General features: G+C 48.9%; 1 protein-coding gene across 5 annotated transcripts in view; it reads right to left on the bottom strand.

Annotated features, from left to right (window-relative positions):
* Positions 1-25,683, bottom strand: part of GAS7 (growth arrest specific 7) — a 202,196-nt gene that overhangs the window by 29,001 nt on the left and 147,512 nt on the right. For all 5 annotated transcript variants that reach the window (XM_037810088.1, XM_037810090.1, XM_037810092.1 and 2 more), the window contains exons 3-5: positions 24,416-24,496; positions 12,927-13,012; positions 4,318-4,371 (exon numbers count right to left, since the gene is read on the bottom strand). In XM_037810088.1, coding sequence (XP_037666016.1) covers positions 4,318-4,371; positions 12,927-13,012; positions 24,416-24,496 — 221 coding nt within the window. The remainder of the gene's footprint in view (positions 1-4,317; positions 4,372-12,926; positions 13,013-24,415; positions 24,497-25,683) is intronic.

Below are 25,683 nucleotides of genomic sequence, written 5' to 3'. Positions count from 1 at the left end.
TATAGTTTACGCCCTCGAAGATTTTACAGGCGCGTGAGGGTGGCATACAACCAAATGAGCCACTGCAGTTCTCCGGGAAACATCTAGAACTGAGTGGACAAAGGGACTCAGGGGAAGAACTTAAAGGGTGTGGTAGTTAGGTGAGATGAGCAGAACATCGCAAAGGGGATGGGGTGGGGGTAAAAAGGGGGCTGTGGGAAGAAAAAGAGCCCAGGGTCTGAGAACACACGCCATGGTTGGGGAACGTCCCATTCTGTTTGGCTGGGGTGCGGAGATGGGCAGTGGAGAAAAGAGAGGTGGAGAGAACCTTGCAGGCCAGGCCTGGGTGCTTTGTCCTGAAAGCAGTGGGCGGCACGGAAGTATTTTGGCAGGAGAGGGACACGAGAGGACACTCTCTGGGGTCAGCACTCCCGTGCACTGGGCTTTGCGCATGGAGGGAAGGCACTGACCATGGTGGTCATGGGGAGTTGTGACGGTGATTCGGACAGTGTAGAGGCAGGGAAGGTGGGATACGTAGAAGAACGGAGAGATGCTCTGCACAGACCTAACCCCACCACGAAGTTAGCTCAGTGGTTCTCAAATGGGGGCAATCTCCCCTCCCGCCCCCAGGAGACAGTGGGCAAAGTCTGAAGATGTTTTTGGATGTCACAACTCAGCAGATGGGTGCTATCGGCAATTAGTGGGTAGAAGCCGGGGACACTGCTGAACATCCTACAATGCACAGGACAGCCCCCCATGTCAAAGACTTATCCGATCTAAAATGTCAACAGTGCCGAGGCTGGGAAACCCTGAGTTAACCGGATGGGGTGGAGAGGACTGTCTCCTTCCACTGAGCCGGGAAGCACGGGAGGTGCAACAGTCATTTCTGGAGAGAAGGAGGTGGTGGCAGTGCAGGGGACGATGGGTACCATACGGAGTGTTAATGCCCAGGAAGCAATCAGAGATCAGCTGCTTATCTACAGTGACTGCGTACAAACGAGGAAACTGAGGCACAGAGCGGTCAAGTCTCTTGCCCGCTACCACGCAGCTAGGAAGTGGCCGAGTGGGGTCTAGATGGTGGTTTCCCAATTCCTGGGCCACTTCTCTTACCATGGCCTTCAGGTCTTAAAGTTATGTCAGTACTATTATTATCATATTCATTTTATAGATAAGGCTACTGAGGCCCAGAGAGGCTAAGTAACGGCTGCAAGGTCACACAGCTTGTAATGAGGGAGCCAGGGTTTGAACCCAGGCAGTCTGGCTCCAGAGTCCAGGCTCTTAACTCATGTCACCCAATCTCTCCCTCACACTGAGGCCCTGTCCATGACAGGGGCATGAGCAGGAAGAGGTGCTCAGTGGGGGTGGGAGAGAGGATGTGTCTCCCAACTGTGCTGTTTGGGGTAAAGCCCTCCAGGAGGTCCTGAAAGCCACTCCTAGCTTCACTTCCCTGTGAGATCACAGCTGGCTGCCTCTCTCCCTCTCACCCCGAGCCTGCTCTCTCCAACCCGCAGATGAGCTACCCCCGCTCCTGGCTGAGCTACCCCAGCTCCCCTCACTGCTGGGCTTCCCACAGAGAGCAGGGCAGTTTGGCCACTGCGGGCTTTCACGCCAACCAGACCTGAACTTTCTCCTGGAGTGAAGTTAACCTGGGAGAACGTGGGAGAGGAAAAAGCCAGAGGTGGGGGCCCTGGGGTGCAAGGGCTTCTCTCCAGCCCACTAGCTCCTACCCAGGGTTCTGCAGCCCCAGACGGGCTATTCTGGGATGCTGGAGGGGAGTGTGGACGCAGAGTTTGTCACGTTTCCTGAAGTCCTCTAGATTCGGACACCTCATGTTGGTGCCAAGGGCTGTGAGCCGCCATCAGCACCCGTCACTCCCAAACAAGCAGCCCACCCCACTGCCAGCCTGGAACTCGGGATCTCGGGAGAGACAGCCAACAAAGGCTGGCTGCTGTCGGGGAGCCTATGGGTCTCCCCTTCAGGGGCACAACCTCAAACCAGCTCCCAGCCTGGGGTGGGGGTGGGCTGGGAGGAACCTGCCGGAGATTAGAATCAAACTCAGTCCTCACCGTGTGGCCCCACTGAGTCCCAGACAGACCTAAGCACGCCCCAGCTTGGAAATTTCTGCTCTGGGGGATCAGAAGGCCTGAGAAGCTGCTCACTCCATCCCAGCAAGCCAGGCAGAGGGAAGCTTGTATCCCAGCCTCCCGGGAGCAGGGACCTCTTCCCTTCCCTTCCCTCAGAATGGGCTGGCAGGCAGCAGACCCGGGTGCGAATCCTGGGCTCTGTTCCTAGCTTGCCCCATGACCTTCAGTTTTCCCATCAAAAATTCTCCAAGGCTTGAGGTTTACCTAAACCCCCAGGGCTGCTGGTTAAAATGGCAATTTTCCAGCCTGGCTCCAGAGAGATTAACTGTAGGTCTGGGCTACTGCCCAGGAATCTGCATTTTAAACAAGTATCCCAGAGGCTTCAAATGCCTGATGGAGATGGTCAGCCTGAAGGAAGGTGAGGGGAGGCGATGGGGCAGGAATAGGTACTGGCCCAAGGAGCACCCAGGGCTCCACCCAGCCCACTCTGACAAAGCCGGAAGGCGATTCAGGCCACCATGGCCCACCACCATCACTAAGGCCTTTATGGCAACTCTGGGAGGTGCAACATCTAACTCTGCTCTTCACTTTCAACTTCTCTTTTTCACTTTTCCTCCACAATTCTAGATCCACCCCCCCACCCCCACCCTGCCACTGACTTTTGCTTTCTCCTCCTCCTCCTTTTCCCCTACTTTTGGGGGAACTTTGCCCCAGTACTCTGGGGTATTTTACAGCAATATGAAATGGGGACTCTGCCCTCTAGAAGTCTGCACCTGCCCCTGTCCGCCCTGCTCCAACAGCTCCGCCAGTAACAAAGCGGCTGCTGCTGAGCCAGCCCTCAGAGGGGACTTCCGTAGGCATGGGGGTGGGGGTGGGATTGAGGGGAATCAACAGCCCGAAGGAACCGGCCCAGACCAGCTTTAGAGGCAGCACTGCCAGTGGCTAAGAGCACAGGTGCCGGATCCTGAGGCTTCTGAGCAGCGTGACATTGGGCGAGTCACTGCTCTGGCCTCAGTTTCCTCATTTGTAACACAGGGGTGATGATAATACCAGCAGGTAGGGACTGTGCACTATGTGCTGGGCACTGTTCTAAGTGCTTTGCCTTCATGGGCTCGCTTTGTCTTTACACCATCCCCGTGTCACGGATGCCCATGATGTCCCCATTGTACAGATGCAAACACTGAGCTACAAAGAGGTTGAGAGCCTTGCCCAGAGTTGCCTCACCACCAGTTTGCATAGAGCTGATACTGCGGCTTCTGAGTCCAAGTTTCTATTCGCTGTACTCTATTCATTCAATTACCTACACCACATGCAATTGTGGAGAAGGAAATGAGCAACTAAGAGCACCATTTTTGCCTAGCAAATACACACAGATGGGGGAGCCCTTATTATTACTGTTGTTGTTTGCCTAACCCTCCCTGTTCTCCGAAGCAGGATTTTCAGCCAGGGTGAGGCAGGGAAGTGCACCCACCCTTGGTCTTATCTCCCTGGGGAGGTCAGAATGGCCCGGAACTGTGGGTGGTACAGCCTAAGAGAAGAATTCTCCATCCCCTAGCTCTTGTGTCAGAATAGTAAAGCTAGAACCACCCTTTTCAAGTTTCCAAGTTCTGGGCTGTTGGAGAGACTGGACATCTTGTATCCTCACTTTGAGGAGGCACCGACATCCAGCCCCCACTTCCCCTGAGCACAGTGCTGATGGGGATGGGGGTGGGGGTGCAGGTGGAGGGCTCGTCTAAAAGCCCCCAGCCTCCAGACGGGGATTTGGCGGGCTTTTGGAATAGCTCTAGGAGGTGGGCTGGACCCCCGGGCAGAAGCTGCCTGCTTCCAGCCAGAACTCCCAGGAACTCTATTCTTAGGGTGCTTTCTCCAGCTTCTAACTTTGCCATCTTCCAGAAGTTACCCTGCACAAAAGCAACTCCACTGTGGCTGTAATTTTCACATCACGTCACTTGCACAGAGTACGGTCCACCCCCTCCAGCCCACTGCTGCACAAGTACCTTCCCTGCCCGCCCTGCAAAAATGGCTTCTGCCTCATTCCACCCGCCATCCTTCCATCCGCTCACGGAGAGAGGAAGAAGTGAAACGTGAACTAGAAGCGGAAGGCAGGAGGAACTTCAGCGAAATGCCAGCTGGAGAACTTCCCCGCATCTAGGCTGGGCAGGGCTCCCTGCTGTGGTCCACATCGCCATGGCAACAGAAGCAGGATGCCCCAGCCCACAGCCCAACTGGTGCACACCCTGCCTGAGCCACTTACCGTGATGGTGGTTTCCTTGCTCTGTTTTTTGCCCGGTGACAAGGATCCCAGATTCTGGGGAGAAAAGCAAGAAACATCGTCAATGCTGTTCTCCATATTGGACTATTTTTTTTTTTTTTTCATTCGGGTACCCAGAGGGTGGAGGGATTGGTTAAAAGCCCCGTGCTATGCTGGGGAAGTTTGGGGATGCTCAGCCCGCCATTAACTCCTAAGTCACCATGTTCTGGGAGAGGGCAAGCACGAGTCTCCCCGACCCCACCCTGTGTCCATGCCCTGCTCTCGGGCTGGAGCTGGGGGAAGCCTCCAGCACGAGAGCTGAGATAATTGCTCCAAACAAGGTCCCCCCTCCTCTGCTCACAGTCTGGGGTCTAGGAAGTTAACTCTTCAGTTGCCCTTTGCTGCTAAACCACTCGGCAAAACCACTCGGCGTGCTGCCTGCTATCTACACCGGCAGAATCCACTGGGGAGCACAGAGTTAAGGCAGATGGCAGGCCACCACCTCCTGGCACCGAGAACGCAGCACATGACATCTTATTCCGAAACCCCCGGGTTCAAAACATCCAACCCCACACGAGTGCAGCGGGCATGGGGCACCCAGGTGCCCGTTGACTTGCTGCTCCCCCCACCCCGAGGGCCAGGAGGGATTTTTCAGCCAAGCCGTTTTTCAGCTTTCACTCAGTCTTTGGATGGGCTTTTTATGTCTTCCCGTTGCCAGCAAGAAAACCAGAGTCTCTAGTACCTCTGAACCCAGAGGTCATCAGCAGCTTGCCGAAGTCCTAGGATTTTCTCTGGGAAGGAAGATTAAAGGGTTGCCAGCTGAAAACACCGCCTTTGCCACAAGAGCCATAACATTATCCTAAAGGTGACGTACAAGTCTGGGGACTCATTTTCTTCCACAATTAACAATTACATTAAGGATTCAGTATCAGAGTCCCTTCCCTGGGCGGATCTATGATGTCTACTCTTGCCTGGGACAGGCCATACCTCCCCTGGGAAGCAGGCTAATCCCTAGGGCACTATTCTTTTTCTAATGGAACGTGAGGAAGTGGCTGCCAGGACTTGACAGATAAAGGCCCAGAAAAAGCACGGAGGGACTTTTCTGACTCCAGCACAACCCTGGACCACCTGTCAGGATGGGCATCTACCTGGGAGTGGAGGGTCAGCTAGAGTTTCTGGAACCCAGTGCTAACCAGGAAATGCTCAACTGATCCTCTGCTATGGTTTCCTCATTCTCTGACTCCCATATAGGCCTCTTTTGGCTGATCAATAAGGCCAATGAATGAAGATGGTTATCCTCAGAACGTCAAGCTACAAGGTACCGATTGTCTAGATCATCCATTTCACAGACAAGAAGATGAATGCACTAGCCTTGTCATCCTAGCCAAGTCATTTCACTTTCTAAGCCTCGGTTCTCCCATCTGTAAAATGGACTGTTACCAATGGTCTTCAAGCTTTGGTGTGCACCAGAATTCACGGAAGGACCCATCTGAAATAGATTCCCGGCCCCACCTCCCAGAGCTTCTGATCTAGCAGGTCTTGGAAAGAACCCAGCACCTCTGATGCAGAGTCTGAGGACAACACTTGGGGATACATCAATATATATTCTATCACTTTATCAAGGCCTCCTCTAGATAAGGCAAGTCTTCCAGCAGCCCCAATGGGCTCCGAGGCAACATCAAGCTCACGAACATCTACAGCTTCCTTAGACATCTTGCACAAATCGACTCATTCTGCTCCTCCACACTATACCTGCCAAAGCTGTCAATTCTGCTCCAGGGCCTTCAACAGCAGACAGAGGGTACAGAGCAGGGGCCCAGGTACAGAGTCCCAAGGAGAAGATCCAGGAACAGAGCAATCTAAGTTCTCCTTGTAGAAGCAGTGGCCACAGAGATACATACCCAGGAAGGAGGAAGCACAGCTTTTGACAAGGATTCTGTAGTTTGCAGAAAGTCTCTGTGTTGTGGACACACCTAACCACCACCACCCATGTCCCCAGTCCAGCCTGGCAGGATGAGGGGGATGAGGAGGGCAAGGAGGGGGAAGAAGAATTAGAAGAGGAACCACATATGCTAAGAGCTATTGTCTGCTGAGTTCTTGTTTATTAAGAGCAGGCACCAGGCCAGCCATTTAACAGGCTGAATCTCATTTAATCCTACAACCCCATTATGTCAACTGGCATCATCTCCCCGTTTTAAAGATGATGAAACTGAAGCCTGCAGAAGGAAACTAATAAAGTTAGTAAATAGAGGAGTAGAAATTAGAACCTAAGCCTGCAAAAGTCTTTCCTCTATCTTCTACATCCCTCCATTTTGATACCCAGGACAATATCTTATTTTCCAGGTGTTTTTGCAGGAGATGAAAAAGATCTCCATCATCCCCTTTTATGTCAGGACCACTGGGTACGAGGCTCTGTGGAATGAGGCTGGACAGAGAGGTCAAATCCCCTCCCTATAGTTTGGGCCAGGAGAGGAGGGCAAGGGACAGCCCTGGGGGCTGGGCTTTCTAAGTGTGGGTGTCAGCACTTCCATCCTCTCTGCCCCACTAGCTGTGTATCACTTCAGCCAGGGCTGACCAGGGTGGCTCAAAGGCCCTCAGAGGCAGTCTCAAGCTCTAAGTTTGCTGCTGCCAACCCATGCCCGTTATTACAACTTCATATACATACACACACACCATAAACCTATATATGCCGCATACCCTCACCCCCACACACCTCACCACGCCACTGGATGGGCCCAGAGGGAAGGATACGCAGTCACTTTGAGCACCTACCAGCTAGAAATTGGTTTCTAAATGCTACTTTCCACTAAAAGAAGCCAGCTCCTTGGAGAAACAGTTAATTCCAACATCAGGACAGAAAAAATATAAGGTGAGCCTGGAATATCTTATTTTCTTTGGGAAAAAATGGCTAATTCCAAAGCTGGGGCAGAAAAAAATACAAGGTGAACCTGGACTATTTTGCTGGGAAGTAAGAAAATGTTCAGAGATTGATGGAGACATCACAGATGGAGACAGGAGCCAGCTATAAGGGGTTGGTGCCATGGCCCAAATTTGGGGCAATTTGAGAATGAAGAGGAGTAATGACTACAAGTGATTAACTCCAAAGAGGCAAACAAAAAGGTGGGAAGGCAAACAAAAATGTTTAAGGAATTAGAAAATCACCATTTGCAAATCGCAGTGTAAAAACTGATTGAGGCCACTAAGTAAAAAGATTGTTAGGGAGAAGGATCTTGACAAGGAACCAGGATATCGCCTCAAAGATGACTTACAAATTACAAAGGGAAAATGTGCCCTTGCAAAGGCACCATCTGAAGGTCACAATATCTAAGAGATCGGACGTAGCGTCACCAGTGATTAGATACCTCCTGATAAGAGGCAATGAAAAATACTCAGCAGGACCTATGGAATATTCTTGCCAAAACTGCTTGACCTAAATCTAATCATAACAAAACAATTAGATCAGGAATGCAGGTCGTTCTACAAGACAACTCTCCTGGACCTTTCAAGAAAAGGTCAACGTGAGGAAAGAAGAAGAAAAACGTTGTGGAGGAAATAGCTCCAATTAAAAGAGACTAAAGACTTAACTGAGAAGAAATGGAAACATTCCTAAAAAAAGACACAAACTAGGGAAACTGACTTGAGAAGAAGTAGAAGATCCGAATAGATCTAGAACAATTAGAGACTGACTCGGTCATCAAAATCCCTCCCACAACTTCCTCACCTGGATTGCTGCTGATGTTCTCACAAACATTGGGGACTAACGGCTTGATGTGCTGGGCCCTCTCTCTGTCTTGGGGCTGGCCCCTGTGAAGCTTGTTGCTGCAAGGAGAGGCTAAACCTGCTTATAATTGTCCCTAAGAGTCTCCCCCGGAGTGCCTCTTTGTTGCTCAGATATGGCCCTCTCTCTAGCTAAGCCAACTCGGTAGGTGATCTCACTGCCTTCCCCCATGTGGGACCTGACTCCAAGGGGTGTAAATCTCCCTGGCAATGCAGGATATGACTCCCAGGGATGAATCTGGACCTGGCATCATGGGATTGAGAACATCTTCTTGACCAAAAGGGGGATGCAAAATGAAACGAAATAAAGTTTCAGTGGCTGAAAGATTTCAAACGGAGTCGAGAGAACACTCTGGTGGACATTCTTATGCACTATAGAGATAACCCTCTTTAGGTTTTAATGTATTGGAATAGCTAGAAGTAAATACCTGAAACTATCAAACTCCAACCCAGTAGTCTTCACTCTTGAAGATGATTGTATAACAATGTAGTTTACAAGGGGTGACAGTGTGACTGTGAAAACCTTGTGGATCACACTCCCTTTATCCAGTGTATGGAAGGATGAGTAGAAAAACGGGGACAAAACCTAAATGAAAAATAGGGTGGGATGGGGGTGTGTGTGTCTTGGGTGTTTTTTTATTTTTATTTTTATTCTGATTCTGATTCTTTCTGGCGTAAGGAAAATGTTCAAAGATGGACTGGGGTGATGAATGCACAACGAGAGGATGGTACTATGAACAGCTGATTGTACACCGTGGATGACTGTATGGTAAGTGAATACATCTCAATAAAACTGAATTTAAAAAAAATCCCCCCCACAAAGAAGAGCCAGGCAGCTTCACTGCTGAATTCTACCCAACATTTAAAGAATTAACATTAAAACTTCACAACTCTTTCAAAAGACAGAGAAAAAAACACTTCCCAACTCCTCCTCTGAGGCCAGAATTACTGTGATATCAAAACCAGGCAGAGCTATCTCAAGAAAAGAACATCACAGGTCAATCTCTGTCAGGAATACAGATGCAAAAATCCTCAACAGAATACTAGCAAACTGAAAGTGGCAACTAATAAAAAGTATTACACATCATACAACGTATAAAAAGGGTTAAAGTGGTTGTCCCAGGCTAGGTCCTTCCTGGCATACACTTCTCCCAGCCTTTATTCCTGCTGATTAAATAACGATTTCTCTAATGCCATTTCTCTCTCCAGCTATAAACCTCCATCAAGACTATGTCTCAGTGTCTGGCAGAGAAGTAGATGCTCAATAGGATGTATATCGATTGAATTGATTGGGGGTGGGGGAGATCTTAATTAAGTAAATGAGCTCTCAGTGTTTCATCTCACTCCCCATCTTAAATTCTATTCTCCAATGGGTGCCTTAAATCCCCAAACCCCTTCTCCTACCTCTGGTCTCTAAAGAGGGTCGTTCTGGGGAAGGCCACGGGAAGCCAGCACAACTGAAGGGTGGAAAGGCAGCTAGCTCGCCACAACCTAGGATCACCAGAGGGCCAGGGCCCTGGTGGGTAGGTTCTCTTGTCCAGGCCCTCCTTGGACCTCCCCAGGGCTCACAACACCACGGCCCCAGGTAGCAGGGAAGGGGACAAGCCAAGTCAGGACTTGCCACTGCAAAGGCTGGGAACACTATCTGCCTTTAACCCCCCACCCTCTCATCAATAGGGTCCGATTCATCCAGCACCCATGCAGCCTGCCCCAGGGCTGCAGGCTTGAAAATCCCCATTGGGGGGCACCAGCTCACCGTACCTGTGTTCACCCAGGTGCTCCAGGGATGGTGAAGGAGAGGGCAGGCAGAGTCAGACACCGCAGGGTGACAGAGCACCAAGGCGCCATGCTTTTGGTTTCCATTAAGATCAGGCATGGACCCCCACAATATTCTGATTTTCCTGATTTGCCCTATTTAGCTTGCTCCAGGAGGGGCACCAAGCAGGTTGCACACAGAGGACACGACCAAGGTTTGTGGCCTGGATTTTGTCACTGTGCCCCGACCCTGACCCTCCAATGGGCATGTGTTCACGTGCTCATTCGTTCATCCATTCATTTTTCAATTAAGTCGCAGTTGTTATTAATTATAATTGACAGCCTGGGATAGCATGAGTAAATACTATATATACAGAAGGATGGTCTCGATAAATACCGAACCTTCTTGACCTATTCATGTTTACCTTGAGCATCATTTTATATAACCAGTTCCAGAAGTTACCAACCAGGATTAAAAAAAAGTAGTTTTAAAAAAAATCTAATTATTACCCTTTTAGAGTCTAAAAGAATGGCAATCTTCCCTACAGTTCTGGAAATGGGTGAACAAACGCGTGTTTGCCCCTCTCCACGTACTGATGATGATTATTATTATTACTATTACTTTTTTCCTTTGATGACACCTCTCTCAAGGTTCTCATCCACAAAGAATGGTTCTCAATCCATCTGTCCTCCGGCAGAGGCCATCCCCCAGGACCGGGGCTCCAGAGCTGTCTGTCCTTCCAAGGATCCCCAACACCAGTGTGTCCTCCTCTTTTTTTTTTTTTTTTTTTCTTAATAATGTTCATTATCTCTGTCTTCCATAAAAGGAAAATATGTTCCTTTTAGGAAATCTGGAAAACACTGAAAAGTGTGGAGAAAATGAAAATTACCCATAATCTCAGAGCAAGGTTCCTCAACCTCAACATTATTCACATTTTGAGACTGGATGTTTCTTTGTTGTGGGGGGCTGGCCTGTGCACTGTAGGATATTTAGCAACATCCCCGTTCTCTTCCCACTGGATGTCAGTAGAATCCTCTCCCCAAGTTGTGACACTCAAAAAGGTCTCCAGGCATTACCCAATGCCCCTGGAGGACAAAATCGCCCCCAACTGATTGAGAACCACAGACTTATATGCAGATAGAACCACCTTAAATGCCTTGATTTATTTTTCTGCCAGTCATTTTTCATCACATAAATACAGATTTCTTCTTCCCAAATAGCAATGACTGCACGTACATGCAGTTTGCGTTCTCTCTTCCCTTTCAGTATTAGGTTGTAAGCATTTTCCCTAAATCACTGATTTTTTTTTTTTTTTTTCAGAAAAAGCTTTTTAATGGCTGCACAATACTATTGGGTAGATGGATGTCCAATACCATAATCCATTTTATCATCCCCCGTTGTTGGGCAGCTAGGTTAGGTGCGATGCAGTAGGGCTATAAATGCTTGTCAACAGCCTTGCACATAAGTCAGAATCCCTGAAAACATTCCAAGAACAGACGCTAGAAGAGGAATTCCTGGGTCACAGGCTCACAGCACCTGCTGTCAAGTTAGCTTCTGACAGGGTTATACCAACATGCATTTTTTTAAATGGCGGAGTAACAAATCATAGTATTTCTGCATTTTTTTTAAAGCCACGTTCTACAAAGGAAGGAAGAAGGATTTGGGGGAATGTCTGTCTCCAATATTCTCCCTGATGACGTCCAGGGTAGCACCAGCTCTTTCGGTCTTTGTTAAACCACAGCAGAATTTAGGCTGGTGTCTTCAGAAAACCCTCTAAAGGCAGGTGGAAAGTACGTTTCATGGCAAACAGCTGTGTTGGGGTGGCTATTTTGGGACTCGGCAGGAACTGAATAAAGCCAGGGTTGATTCACGATGGTGCCACAAGCAGGGATGACGAGAGGATGCACGCAGCTCGGTACTTATTGTCCGTGCCTAGGAATCTCCACTCAGGGTGTGGACCTCGGACCTGCAGCTTCAGCAGCCCCGGGAGCTTGTTAGAAATCCAGAACCTCAGGCCCAGCCCCAGATCTCCTGACACAGAATCTGCATTTTCTCAAGAGGCCCTAGGGATCCGTAGGTCCACTGAAGGTAGACCCACAGAGCCATGGTCTACAGCGATGTCCAAGGGCTCTCCCAGAGTTAAAGATCCACTGAATCCAAGCTCAACGCTCAGCCTCTCCCAAGAAGACCAATTCAATTATGTTTTCCTAAAATTAGCACTCTGGCCTGTCTTAAAGCTAAGTGTCATGTTTTAGCCCATTGCAATAACAGCTCACGAGCTCTTTCTCTCGGTGACTAGCACACAGCAGCCTCTATATAAGTAGCTATTGTTATCATCAATGTTATCAATATCACCATCATCATCATCATCATTTCTGGCGCCTGACATGATAATTCCTGGAAAGGCTGGTGGAGTCGGGAGGCTTCATTAGGAAAACCTTCTGGATAACGTGGGGATAAATTAAGCAAGAGCGATCCTCCGTTTCTTGGACACAGCTCAATGCAACTGGAAGCCACGGAACCTGGCACAAAGGCCCAGCCCGAACACTCAGCAATCGTGTGAACCTGCACGAGTCGCCTAACTGGTCTTAGCTTCAGTCCCCTTGTCTGTGACACAGGAACGGCACCAACACCCACCGCGTATGTGTGCACGAGTGTCACCAGAGATGACGAATGTCAAGGCAGTTTGGGAATCTCAACATACCAGTGCTCCATTCCATCCCATGTTTCTGTCTCTCAGCTGGTTTATCAGATTGGATAAATGACTTACGAAATCCCATTCTGGGTAAAGTTGGGGGGTGGGAGGAGGAGTGTGGGGAAAAGGCAAATGGCCCAGCCCCAGCCCTACTCTTAGAGTGTGGGGAAATCTTGCAGACAGCTGGGCAGGATCACACCCTAACAATGGTTACATAACCCACCCTGTCCCCCCCAACCCACCCGCAACTTCTAGAAAACCAGCGCACCACGTGCCTCCACCCTCCCCCCACATGGTGCAACCAAGACACACCAGCCCCTTCATGACTGACCCCCTTTCACGAAACCTCCCTGGGGCCCTGTGCCCCTTACCAGGACCGCTTACCTGGGAGTCACCGGTGGATTTTCGGACACTCATGTGGGCAATCTCTGGAGGGTGTGCCGGGGTCCCTGACGCGTGGTATCCATTCACTGTGGGGACAGAGACACTGCTCAGAGGGGGCAGCCCCGACCCTGCAGCCGCAGCCCTTTCTCCCACCTCGTTCCCTGGTCCCGAGAGGCTGGGCATGGCCGGTTCGGCTCTCAGGATCTCACTGGCACTTGCACAGCTGGAAATGGGCCGGAAGCATCTCTCTAACCCCCAGGGCCCCACAGTGAACTCTCAGGGGGCTGGGTTTCTTCTTGAACCCAATAGCAAGAGGCATGTATGTAATAAGGGATGAGGTCATTATAGTCCAGCCGCCGTGTCCTCCAGTTGCAGTCCCTGCTGCTGACCAGGATCCAGTTTCTGTGACATCAGGTGGCTCCTCCAGCACCTTCCTACAATCCCTCCACTGCTCTTTGAGGAACTTCTACACCCTCACCTCGACAGCAGCGGGATGTGGGTATAACGGAAAGGGGAATGAGCTGGTTGTCATGACATGAGGCTCTGCCAATAATTAACCAGATCTTCATACGCAGATCATCTTTGAGTCAGTCTCCCTAAAATTAAAAATTCCATGCTAGTGACTTTTTGTCTCAAAGGGGACACTCATGTCCCAGTGATGTGCTGAAAAACCTGCCTCCAAGAGGGAGATCTGCAAAGCTTGCAGAGTTCTATGACATAAGCACTCCCACCAGGGCTGATTTCAAGTTCCCAACACCACTGCATGCTTTTGATGTCACAAGTTTATACTGCGGATCAGACCATCTCAGCTCGGTAGGTGGAGCCCCTCTCTCACAGACCTGGTTTCATGGACTGGGGTTAGAGACCCTCAGAAACTGAGGGTCTCTAATTTTACCTGATCACCACACCTACACTTTGCTGATATACGGGAACCAAATGGGAGAATAATTGCAAAAGGGATTGGGAGGTTCCAAAGTGCTTCATTAAAGAAGAAGGCAGGGATGGAGAGAGAGAGTTACTGCTTTAGTTCCCAAATCTGGTGCCCTTGAGCTACAAGCCTGCCTCCTCTCTGGAGAGACCAGGAAAGCAGGCCAGCCTCAGGCCCCAGGCTCGAAGAACCACCCCTACTTATGTACACTGCAGATCAGATTGGAAAAAGATATGCAAATTCATGTCCAACTCATGCTTCTGGAGAAAGCTCAGCAGTATGGCAGGAAGTCAAAGAGAAAATGCTGAAAGTCACCAACACCTACTAATTTGTAGTGACGAGGGCTGGAGGCAAGCAACGGGCGGTGGGGTGATAAATGCCACTCCACACAGAACCTTTTTCATGTTGGGGGATGTACCCCATTCTCCAACCCTTACTGCAATAAAAAAAAAAAAATACAAGACCACTTGCAAGCACACACAGCCACACTCCACGCGAGGCCCCGCCGATCTGCACGGTCTGTCCGTAAGGAGAAGGAGGGTGGGTACAGATACACCGAGACAACAGAAGACCGAGAAGGATGCTGGTCCCTAGCGCAGGGGCTCGGGGAAGCCACAAGAAACTAACCAACCCTGTGTGCCCAGCCACGGGTAGTGCCCGCTCCACAGCCCTCGGGCAGCTGCCCACAGGGGAGAATATCCACGCCAAGGAGCCCTTCAGCTGGAGACAGAGGCCAGGGTTTCAACGGCATCACAGAGAAGGAGAAAGACCGGGGGACAAGCAGCTGCTCATGTGGGAATAAACTGTGCCAGGAGAGGATTTAGGATGATGATAATTACAACCCACAAGGATGGGGTCACACTCGAGAAACTTCATCAAGTGGAACAGCTATGAAATGGATAGACCACCAATGCTGGAAAATCTAAATGCAATAGTAATATCCTTGGTATACAGCTTTCAGTCTATAGCTGACTGTATAAACCAAAGGGAGGCTACAGAGGATTTGAATGATTTAAATTAGAAGAATGACTAAACTAGATAGATGTATTAAACATCATACCCTACAAAGATAATAACTTTCCCAGAGAAGCCGTGAAACATTTTTTTTTAAAGTTGGTCAGATTTAAGCCACAGATAAACTGTTAATAAACCGCAAAAGGCACAAATAATGCAGGCCACACTTTCTGACAGGAAAGCAATAAAGGTAGATATTAATAATGAAAGAACAAACAAGCATGTCCCCCAACCCCCCAGTTCCCAACACTTGGAAATTCAAGAAAATCACCCCCCTTAAATAATCTTAGGTCAAAGAAGAATTTAAAATTGTAATTACATGACGTTCAGAAAATAATGAGGCAGAGTATACCAAAACAAATGGGATAAAGTCTGAATTATACTTGGAGGAAAATCCTTAGCCTTAATTATTTCATCAGCAACTCAAAGGAATAAAAACAAATGGACTAAACATTAGACTTAAGAATTAAGAAAAAACAAAAAAGGCCAATAAAATAAACCAAAGGAAAACAGGAAAGAGGAATATAAAAATGGCAGTAGAAATTATTGAGTTAGGAAACAGAATAACTTTAGCAAGCCAGAGTGGACTCTCGTGTGTGTGTGTGTGTGCATGCGTGTGCACACATCTGTGTAAGTGTACGGGGGGAAGAGGTGGGGATCCAACAATAAAAAAGGCAGATCAGACAGTCTAATTTGAGAGACAGAACACAAATGCTCAGAATTAGGAATTAGAAGAAAACATGCACAAAAATAACAGCAGAGATCTTTTTAAAATGAAAGGGCATATAATTTACAACTCAATGCTCATAAACACAAAAATCTCCATGAGATTCAAATAATCAAAATGGTTTCAAGGGGCCCCAGAAAGACCAAACTGAGCGCCAACCTTTGAAAAAGTACCTCTCTCCAAAGGGCACCGGACCCTGAAGGTTTTACGGGCAAATTCATTCCAACTCTCCAGAAAGACACAGCCAGGCACAAACTGTCCCAGAGCCCTGAAACATGTGGCAAGTTTCCCAGGCCATTTGACAGAGCCAACGTTACCCTGATATGAAAACTGAACAAAGACAACAGAAAACTGAAATCACCGTTCAGTCTGACAGCAAAAACGAAATACATACATTCTCAGCTAAGCAGGTTTCAGCTGACAGTCAGCCCCCATCTTTGAAGATGCTGGTGTCTGCAAACCAAGCTTGTTTCCTGGCTCCAAAAGGGCAGAGGCTGCCCCTCTGACCCCTACCTACTCCCCACACAGCACCTCAAAAGCACACACTCAATACACTGCTCTCTTCTGCTTCTAGCTTCCCCCGGGCTCACAGCCAGGACCCTAACCAATGCAGGGGTATTTTGCCCCTAATCCGATCCCTTGTTCTCACTTCAGTTCTGGTCTGTCAGCTGTTGGCTAGTGGCTGCTCTTGTCACAACAATTATGGTGGAAGAAAAACTAATTTTCCACTCAACCATTTCAACACAGCCGCTTGCCCATGATGCTCAACTGTTGCTGCATCTCATGCAAATGCCCTCAGACACACATGGGGAGGTATCAGTGGGGGCCTGGATATGCAAGGCCCACGAGCATTCTTTGTCGAGTTCCCAGTCCTCTGGGCTCGTGGCTCACCGAGGGTCACATCCAAGACAAATAAGGCCCAACATGGGTGCCTCTGTAGCCGCCAGCCTCAGGGGTCAAGATAAAGTCATCTGGTCAGGGATCAGTCGTAACCATAGGGAACATAATTCAGTTCAGGGATGCAAAAAAATGTAAAAGGCCAAATTCAGTTGTTTTGAAAGGTAAAAAAAGGGAACACAACCCTCTATCTGGTAACTTCAGCAACTTCAAATTATAAACACATGTGTTTCGTTCTACCTTATGGACACTTAAAAGGGAAATAATCATGTCCCAAACAAAGGAAGGGCTTGAAAACCATGATATTTGGGTAGAAAGGAGTAGGTCTGGAGGGGAAACGGGATGAAAACAGGGAAAAGAAAGAGCATGAGACAAGTCATCGAGAGAGAGAGAGAGAGAGAGAGAAGAGCCAACAACCTGCACTGCTCAGAACTGTCTCCCAGTAGCTCTGCTTCCACTTCTCAGCTCCGATCCCCAGTACGAAAAGGTACAGCTCACTCTCCAGGCTCCTAATCCCTGGGAACCTGAGAGAGGGGGCTCCCCTTCCAAACATGAAAATCAGCCCTGGACACCTACCCTACTTTGTCCCCTTTAGGTCTGGCCTAACCTCCCTCCTCTCTGAAATAAATGCAGTGACTTCCTTCCTCAAGGTTAAGAAACCTGGGGACCCTGAGGCCCTCATTCCTGAAACCCTTCCATGTGTCCATCCATCCATCCATCCATCCATCCATCCACTGGTCCATCCACTGGTATTAAACATGGCAGAACGTCGTGTGTCCCCGAGCACATCGAGCAGAGCACCAACTGTGGAGGATGTCTGTTGAGCGTTAAGCAGTGAGGGTAAGGGGTGGGGTCTTAGGGTCCAAAGAGTTTGAGCGAGATGTTCCTATTAGTCAGGTTTTCAGTTTATTTACAGCAGGGTTCTCAGAGCAGGCCTTTGAAGATGTGCTGGTGAATCTCAAACAAGGCACCGGTATGCGGTGCTCCTCAACCTGCACAGACACAGAACCCGTTCCTGGCAACGAGGCAGGACAACAGTGGCAGAAGACACTTTAGGAGTCACGGCAGTGGCCGTAGGAGTGCAGGAGCACAGGCTTCAAAGCCAGGCAGAGAATCCCTGCCTCCCCACCTCCTTCTCCATCCCGTAGGGCCTCAGAGAACTGCTCTTCTAGAACCACCCCCTTCCCTGCTCTCAGGAGCGTTCCGCGTCCACCTGGTCCGCTCAGGGGAGCAGTTTTACACTGCAGGCCTTCTGTAAATTTCTGTCTGGTCTTCTGGTCCTCACTGCCTCCCTGGGTTGTCTGAGGTATAAACTGGGTCTCTAAAGATAGCACAATAAGTCCACCGATTGGAACTCACGAAACGTTTTCCCACGTCACCATCAATGGCTGAAGGTTGAACAGGCCTTGACAAGAACCTGTCCCTGAGGGAACAGGCAAGCTCCTTCCATCCATGGACACCGTGGCCGTCCCTGAGGTCAATGGTCAGGTCTAATTTAGGGAGGGCCTGGGGATTTGTGAATCTGACATGAGGGAGGGTCCCCCTTTGCTCCCACATGGGAGAGGATGGTTGTTCAGGGCTTCCTGGCCTGGAGAAGATGGCGAGGGTGAGGCCTTGGGTGCCAAATGCCCTTTTCCAGGGGCGACTGCTCAGGTGAAGCTCAGGGGTCCACTTGTATGACCCCCTGCTGGCTCCCCAGGCTCAGAAGCAGGTCCCCCTGGGTCCGCAGCCTCTGCAACGAATTCACCCCCTCCCCTTTGACCTAAGATCCCCGATCCTCCTCGGTCTTTCTCAGGGCTGCTGAAGGCACAGGCTGTTTACCCGACCCCATTTTCTCCATGATCTCCAGCAGACTCAAACCCCAAGGCCAGGCAAGGTCAGAACCCAAGCCCAGGTTTACATCAATGAAAGATACATTTCCTCCGTCCTCAAGGAAAACACAAATACAAGCTCCAATGCACATCCCACACCCACATCTCGGAACATAATTCCCTCTCTAGACCTGTTCAGCCCCATACAGTAAGCCACTGGCCACATATGGCAATTTAATTTTAAGTTAATTAAATTTAAGTCGTCTAAACACAGTGCGCTCTCCAGGACTGGATCCTAGAACAGAAAAAGGACGATAATCGAAAAACTGGTAAAACCTGAATGAAGTCCAGAATTTTGTTAACAGCCATGGACAATGCTCATTTCTTACTTTTGTACCATGGTCATGGGAGATGCTAACCTTGGGGAAACTGGGTGGAGTATCTCTGGACTACCTTTGCAAGTTTTTGTAAATCTAAAATTATTCCAAGATTAAAAGTTTATTTTAAAAATTAAATAAAAAATTCAGCTCCTTAGGCCCAGCGGACACAGGTGGCCAGTGTCTACCATGTTGGCGGTGAACACATAAAACATTTTCATTACTGTGGAAAGTTCTACTGGACAACACTGCTCTATTCTGTCATTTGTTCTGCCCAAGGCCCACAGAACCGCATTTTTCCACCCATTTTCTCTCCCACCGCCTGTTACTATTTTGCTCTATATAAATCATGACTTCCGCACCATATATTAAATCAGCCCAGAGAGAAAATATCGAATAATGCCTTAGGTTCTGTTTGGGGTTTAAACTACTTCTTACTTATGTGCTCCTAACCCAGAAAACTGGCATTAAATATGCCTGTAATGCAACTGAATAAATCTAGCTCCCCTCTCTCTGCTGATAAAAAGGAAGCAATACTGGGCAAGTTCTTGGCCTGGTGCTGACCCTGAGAAGCATCTGACGTTCCAAGGCTGATCTAATTTGTGGGGGACACCAGGCCTGTTTCCAGACCCCTCTGCCCAGCTGGCAACCTGGTGGGTTGTGCTTACGACAAAACTGTGCTACGAAAGAATGAGCCCTGCTCACACATGGCCCTCCAAACCCTTTCCGGAAGCTCAAGAAGCTGCAACCCAAAAGTAAGACAGCTCCGTGCCCTTCTTCATCCCTCCCTCTGCCTAAGTGTGCTTGGCTGAGTTAATTTGTGGCTCCCACCCCCACCCTCAGCCATTCTTCCTGATCTGTTTTTCCATGTTCTTCTTTAGGAGCAACCATGTGGGATGTTTGTGGTCAACAAATGGAGTTGAATTTTCCAAACTGCCCCCACCTTGCAGGTAACTCCCTCCTTACTGCTTGCTAAGAGCAGCCTTAATAGGACCACGTGCTTTCTGGCTGCTTTGAAAGGAGGAGGTTTCTCACGAAAACACACACCTCCACTGCGTTGAGCTCTTACCGCCCACCCAAGCACCACACTCAGAAGCAAACCCCAACACCTTCCCCCGGCTTGCTGGATAAGCTCCACTCCTGCAGGCTCCTTCCCCCTTGCACCCACCCTCCAGCCACGCTGGTCCGCTTTGGGTTCTCGGAACACGCCAAGGTCGGTACTGCCCCAGGGCCTTTGCACAAGCTGTTCCCTGGACTGGAACACTTTATCCTGACCCCTATCTTCCTATAGCTGGCTCCTCCTCATTGTTAAATCTTGACTTAACTGTCACTCCCTCCCTGAGGCCTTCCGTGATTCCCTAGGCACAGTCTACCACAATGATCTGATTTAACTCCTTGCAAGGAACAGGTGACCTATTTTGTGTCTGCTCATTTGTTCAACTCCCCCAATCATAGGAGGGACCACCCATGTCTACAGGTTCATGGCTGTATCCACAGCACTGGAAACAACATCTGGCTCTTTTTTTTTTTTTAATGAAAAAGTTTGACACCCATCACTGCTGCTTTCTCAGAAGCATCAGCAAAAATAAAAGGCGCTGAGATCCAAGGCCCTGAGTGGTCTCCAGAAGAGGAATCAGCAACCCCAGGAGGATGGGGGATGTCCAATTTTGAAGCAACTTCATGTGCTCATTGAGCTGGTTCCTTTCCCCATAATAAAATTCAATGGTCTGAAAATTGCTTGCAAAATTGCATGAAAGAATGGTTGCAAAAGACCTAATACTTCCAACAGGGCTGTTATTTTATTCTTTAGTTATGAGGCTTATTTTAAAAACTGGAATAGCAGATGTCAAAAGACCCTGGCTCCTGCTACAGCCTCACTGGTTTGGTTCTCTTTCTTTCCATCCCGAAGACGGATGGAGAGCTGAGATGTTTTTATGCCCCAGGGTAGAGAACTTCAAGAAGCATAAAACATGGAGGGCTGCACGGGCCGCGGCAATGAATGATTTTCTTCCATGCCCTTGATTTATGAATGGGGAAAACCATGCACCCAAGATCCCACTATTTAACAAGTTGTAATTTCATGGATCTAAGAAGTCATCAGTTGACAGAGGTGCCCTTATTTTAAGGACTACTAAGGAAGATAAGCAGATGCTTCCAATTAAATAAGACACACCATCGACTGATAAATCAGATATTCAAGATATTAAAATGTGGGGGGAAAAAAAACAAACAAAAAGAGGGTCTTAGAATCAATGAAATAGGGGACTTCACACTCTTTTGCTGCTTCTTGCTTCAATGGGCCCTAGACAAGTGACCCCATTGAAATGAACTGATGTTGGGGTCACACCAGTGTACAGTTTGCAAACCTCAGCCCCCTTGACATTTGGGGCTGATACTTCTTTGTCGTCGGGGGCTGTCCTGTGCATTCTAGCAGCATCCCTGGTCTCCACCTAGTAAATGCCTGGAACATCCTCCCACATCCCAGTCGTGACAGCAAAATATGTCTCCAGACATTGCCAAACATCTTGGGGTGTGGGATGGTGGTGGTGCAAAATCAGCCCAGGGTTGAGAACCATCGTACTAGCCCACAGAAGCTTAACAGGTATGCATGTGTGTTGCACACACACAAAAGGAATGGAGAAGATTGGGAAACAGGAAGTTAAACAGGTTTCTTCATCTCAGGTTTTCTGAGAGTCTCTGGAATGTCGAAGGGAATGCTGACTTCCCAGAGGGGAGGAGGACAGGCAGGGCCTCCCACCAGTATCTGATTAAAAACCCATTTTTGGCAGAGCACCTGATGGGTCTAGGATTCCATAGGACCCACCTCGGAAAGCACAGCCCTAAGGAGTCCTGGGCATGGGGACCGAGGAGGGAAGACGGGGGCTGTACCCTTGGTCTAATGTCACAGCCATTTTGGTGAGTCTTGTCTCTAGCTCCCCAACCCCTCATTTCTCAGCCCCCCAGCAGCTCAGGGCTGGACGGAGATGGCTCTTGACACACTTACTAGGCAAAGGAAGGAGACTGGCAAGCCAGGGCCTCCGGGCCGGGGTGCCTGAGCAGCTCCTCCAGCCCTCCTGGGAGATGCCCCCAGCACCAGCAGAGAGGTGGTGTATGTGTGTGATTGTGTGTGTGCAGGGGGTGCCCAGGGCTGCTGGCCTTTGGAGGGACATCTCCAGGGACCCAGAGGGCAGGCCCCCAGGTGTGGCCGTGCCCTGCACTCCCGGCCAGTGTCCACACTGCTAGCCTCAACACACCCATACCTTCCTCTCCTCTTCCCGTGACACTGTCCTATCCCGTGCCACAGACATGTCTGGCTGGGCAAGCCAGCCAGGAGACAGAGCCACGCCTCACATTATTCAGGCTGGCATGTCTATGGTCAGAAAGAAAAACAAAAACAAAAACAGAAGGACTGTTCGGAACGACCTGCCCTCACCCAGCAGGTGAGTGGGCTCAGCTCTGGGGGCTAGTCTGAAAAGCAGCCCTTGCTATCGTACCAGGAAATGCAGTTAATTCCCCACTTCCCGCCCCAACGTGGGGTTCCTTTATTTTCCTTTTAGTTCTTTTTTTGTTGTCGTTTAATTCATGTAATACACGCACAATTTTTTTTAAAGCCTAGAAGAACTTTCAAAAGAAGAGTGCCATCTCCCGCCTGCTTTGACTCTCCAGGCAAACCTCTTTCCACCGTTTCCAACTTTGAGTTCTTCCGGTGGCAACTGTTATATCCCTAAATAATGTGATTCCATTTTACTTTTGTTTCTTAGTTTATCAATATTAGGCAAAAAGATCTGGCCCCACTCCCTCTGCCTCCTGCCTCCCTTCTGCCGACCCAGTATTTGATAATCCTACTATTATTTTTAGTCCATGTCTCGGTTATCTTTGTTGTATCAGGTAAAATATTTAAACCTCTGACTGCTTTTGGCTCCATCAACTTTACGCAGGATTGCAACTTCCCGCCACGCAAGCTGGGGCTCTCGCTGCGGCTTCTGCCCCCCCCCCCGCCTACCTGTCCCCACCCTTCTCTGGCTACAACTTTCGGTTCTGTTTTTTTTCAAAGCCGTGAACCTTTCAACTCCAGGCTGCAACCACGACTGCATCTGTCATGCTCTGCCCCCAGGTTGACAGCTGGAGTTAAAAACCAACGAGGAGGGTTTGCACACCGCAACATGGCATAAATATCCACGTGACAACCCCTCACTGATGCCAGGCTCTGTTTGGGGACTGAGGATTCCACAAAGAGTAAGGGTGACAAAGCCCTTCTCGTGGGTCTTACAGTTTAGGGTGGAAGAGGGATGGTAAGCAAACAGGAAGTGGGTGGGGGCAATAAAACAGCAGACAGCTGGGATCCAGAGCGACTGGGAAGGGGGCTTTAAATTGAGTGGCCCAGAAAGGTTTCTCGGAGGAGGGGACACTTCAGATGGGAAGTTGAGGAGCTGTTCTCTCCACTGGCCTGTCCCACAACTTGCTCCAGGAATATCAGAACTAGGGTCTCCCAACCCCCCAATACAAACTTCCAACCCACTAAAGGAATACCTGTCTCAACCATCTCCATGTGGATTACCCTCGCAGGCAGAAAACTGAGATCTTCACAAGGTACTCCATTTCCTTTCCAGAGTTCTGTCTGAAAATTGATTCATAAAAACCTGCCTCCCTAATGATTAATCTATGGTTTTGGACATACAATGTACAAACATATCATTTGTAACCAGTACCAAAAAAGGTGGAGGGACAGAGGAGTGTAGAAATAGCATGTGTGTGTATATACTATTGAAATTAAGTTGGTATGAAATAAAAAATGATTGTTATATATTTAGGATGTTAAATTTTAACTCACAAAGAAAATACATGAAAAGTATATCTAGAAAAAAATGGGAAGAGACAGAATATGGTACAATAAAAAAATCAAATAAACATGAAAGTAGGCATGAACAGAATAAATGAGGGTCAAAAAATGAATATGAATTGCAAACAATAAATAGCAAAATGGCAGAAGAAATTCCTACATTATCAATAATTACTTTACATGTAAATGGATCAAATCCTCCATTCAAAAGGCAGAGATTGGCAAAATGGATATAAAAGCATAAACCAACTGTATGCTGTTTATAATAGACTCACTTTAAATTCAAAGATATAAGCAAGATGAAAGTGAAAGGAGGATGAAAAATATACCATGCAAGTACTATCAAAAATAGAGCAAGGGTAGCTACACTAATATCAGATAAAATAGAGTTAAAATCAAAACTTGTTATGAGGGGCAAAGAAAGTAATTACATACTAATAAAGAAGTCAATTCATCAAGACGACACACAATTATAAATATATATATGCATCTAACATTAGAGCCCTAAAATACAAAAAAACAAAAACAAAAACCTGCCCCCCCTTAGCTTCTCCGTGATGCCTTCGGGAGATAGAGGAGCAGTTCTGCCCTCTCTTCGGGCCCCCCACAGGTTACACAGGTAAGAGCTCGATGCCTCATGTCACCCAGCCTTCACTCCCAACACACCTGAGATGGCACGAGTGTGAGGCCTCCTGAGCTCACACCAGCATCTCCAGGGAGATTCCATCCCATCGGGCAATGGGACCACGGGAAGCCCCCAGCCCTGCTCCCTCTGGGCTTTGGTCTGTAACATCCCAACCAGGTTTCGGGCCCCAGCGCCCGGAGCCTTGGCCTTCCCAATGCAGATGGGCACGCGGCCCCTCCCAGCTGCCCCTAAGTGCAGAGTGGAAAGTACCTGTTGGAGGCAGCGAGCTCCTCTGAGGGCCGGGACTGGCTGGAATCCCAGGAGAACTGCTGGGACGCTCCCAGGTGGTCTCTGGTCAAAGAAACAAACAAAATAGCTTTGAGAATTTTGAAGGGCGGAAACTCAGAGTGTCACAGAGAGAACTAGGTAGTCAGAGCCAGGAAAAACCAAAGAGCACTGGCGTGTCATCTTCCTGCTCAAGCCCCGCTGGAAGGAGCTTGCTTTCTGCTCCCACGTCCACCTCTCTTCCTGCCCCTCATGGACGACAGAGCTTCTCTTTGTTGGGAGCCCTTTTCCCTGCAGCTGGGACTGGGAATGAGGTGGACTTCTGGCTAGGATGCTTTGAAACATTCCCTGGTGCCTTTGCCACCCCCTCAGGTGAAGGGCACCAGAGAGTTGTCCTTAAAGGCTCAGGCTGCCAACGCATCCACCTTCCCTCCTGTCCCACGGGCTCAAGCCCTGAGATCCCACCTGCCTGCCCTCAATGTCCAGTGCCCACCAGGAACCAAAGCACAGAGGGAGGAGCCCTGGCCCATAGTCTGTGGAGAGACACGAGTCCTCTGCAAAATGAGGGTGACCTCCAAGGTCCTTCCAGGGTCCACGGCTCTACCTCTTCTTTGCACTCTGTGCCAGTCTGGATATATTATGTCCCCCAGAAAAAGTGATGTTCTTTAATGCAATCTTTGGGGGCAGTTTTATTAGTGTTGATTAGGTTGGAACCTTCTGACTACGTGTTTCCATGGAGATGTGACCCACCCAAATGTAAGTGACACCTTTGATTAGGGTGGACCTCTTGATTAAATATTTTCATGGAAATGTGGCCCTGCCCATTCAGGGTGGGTCTTGATTAGTTCAGTGGAGTCATATAAAAAGACCTTAAAGAGGGACCTCAGAGCAACTGAGAGTCCCATTTTGGAAATGCAGCTGAGGAGACACATTTTGAAGACGGCCGTTGGAAGCTGACACTGACATTTTGGAGAATGCCATTTTGAAACGCAACCTGGGAGCTAGCAGATGCCAGCCACGTGCCTTCCCAGCTAACAGAGGTTTTCTGGATGCTACTGGCCTTCCTTCGGTGAAGGTATACTTGTTGACACCATAGCTTGGGCACTTTCATGGCCTTAAGACTGTAACTTTGTAATCAAACAAACCCCCTTTATAAAAGCCAATCCATTTCTGGTATTTTGCATAAGGGCAGCATTAGCAAACCAGAACACCCTCCGGTAAGTGAGCCCTGCTGGGTCTGGCTCGTCATCTCT

This window comes from Choloepus didactylus, chromosome 18 (genome assembly GCF_015220235.1).
Source record: "Choloepus didactylus isolate mChoDid1 chromosome 18, mChoDid1.pri, whole genome shotgun sequence".
In the NCBI taxonomy this organism is placed as follows: domain Eukaryota; kingdom Metazoa; phylum Chordata; class Mammalia; order Pilosa; family Megalonychidae; genus Choloepus; species Choloepus didactylus.
The sequence above is the reverse complement of the archived record's forward strand: the minus strand, read 5'-3'. Positions and strand labels throughout refer to the sequence as shown.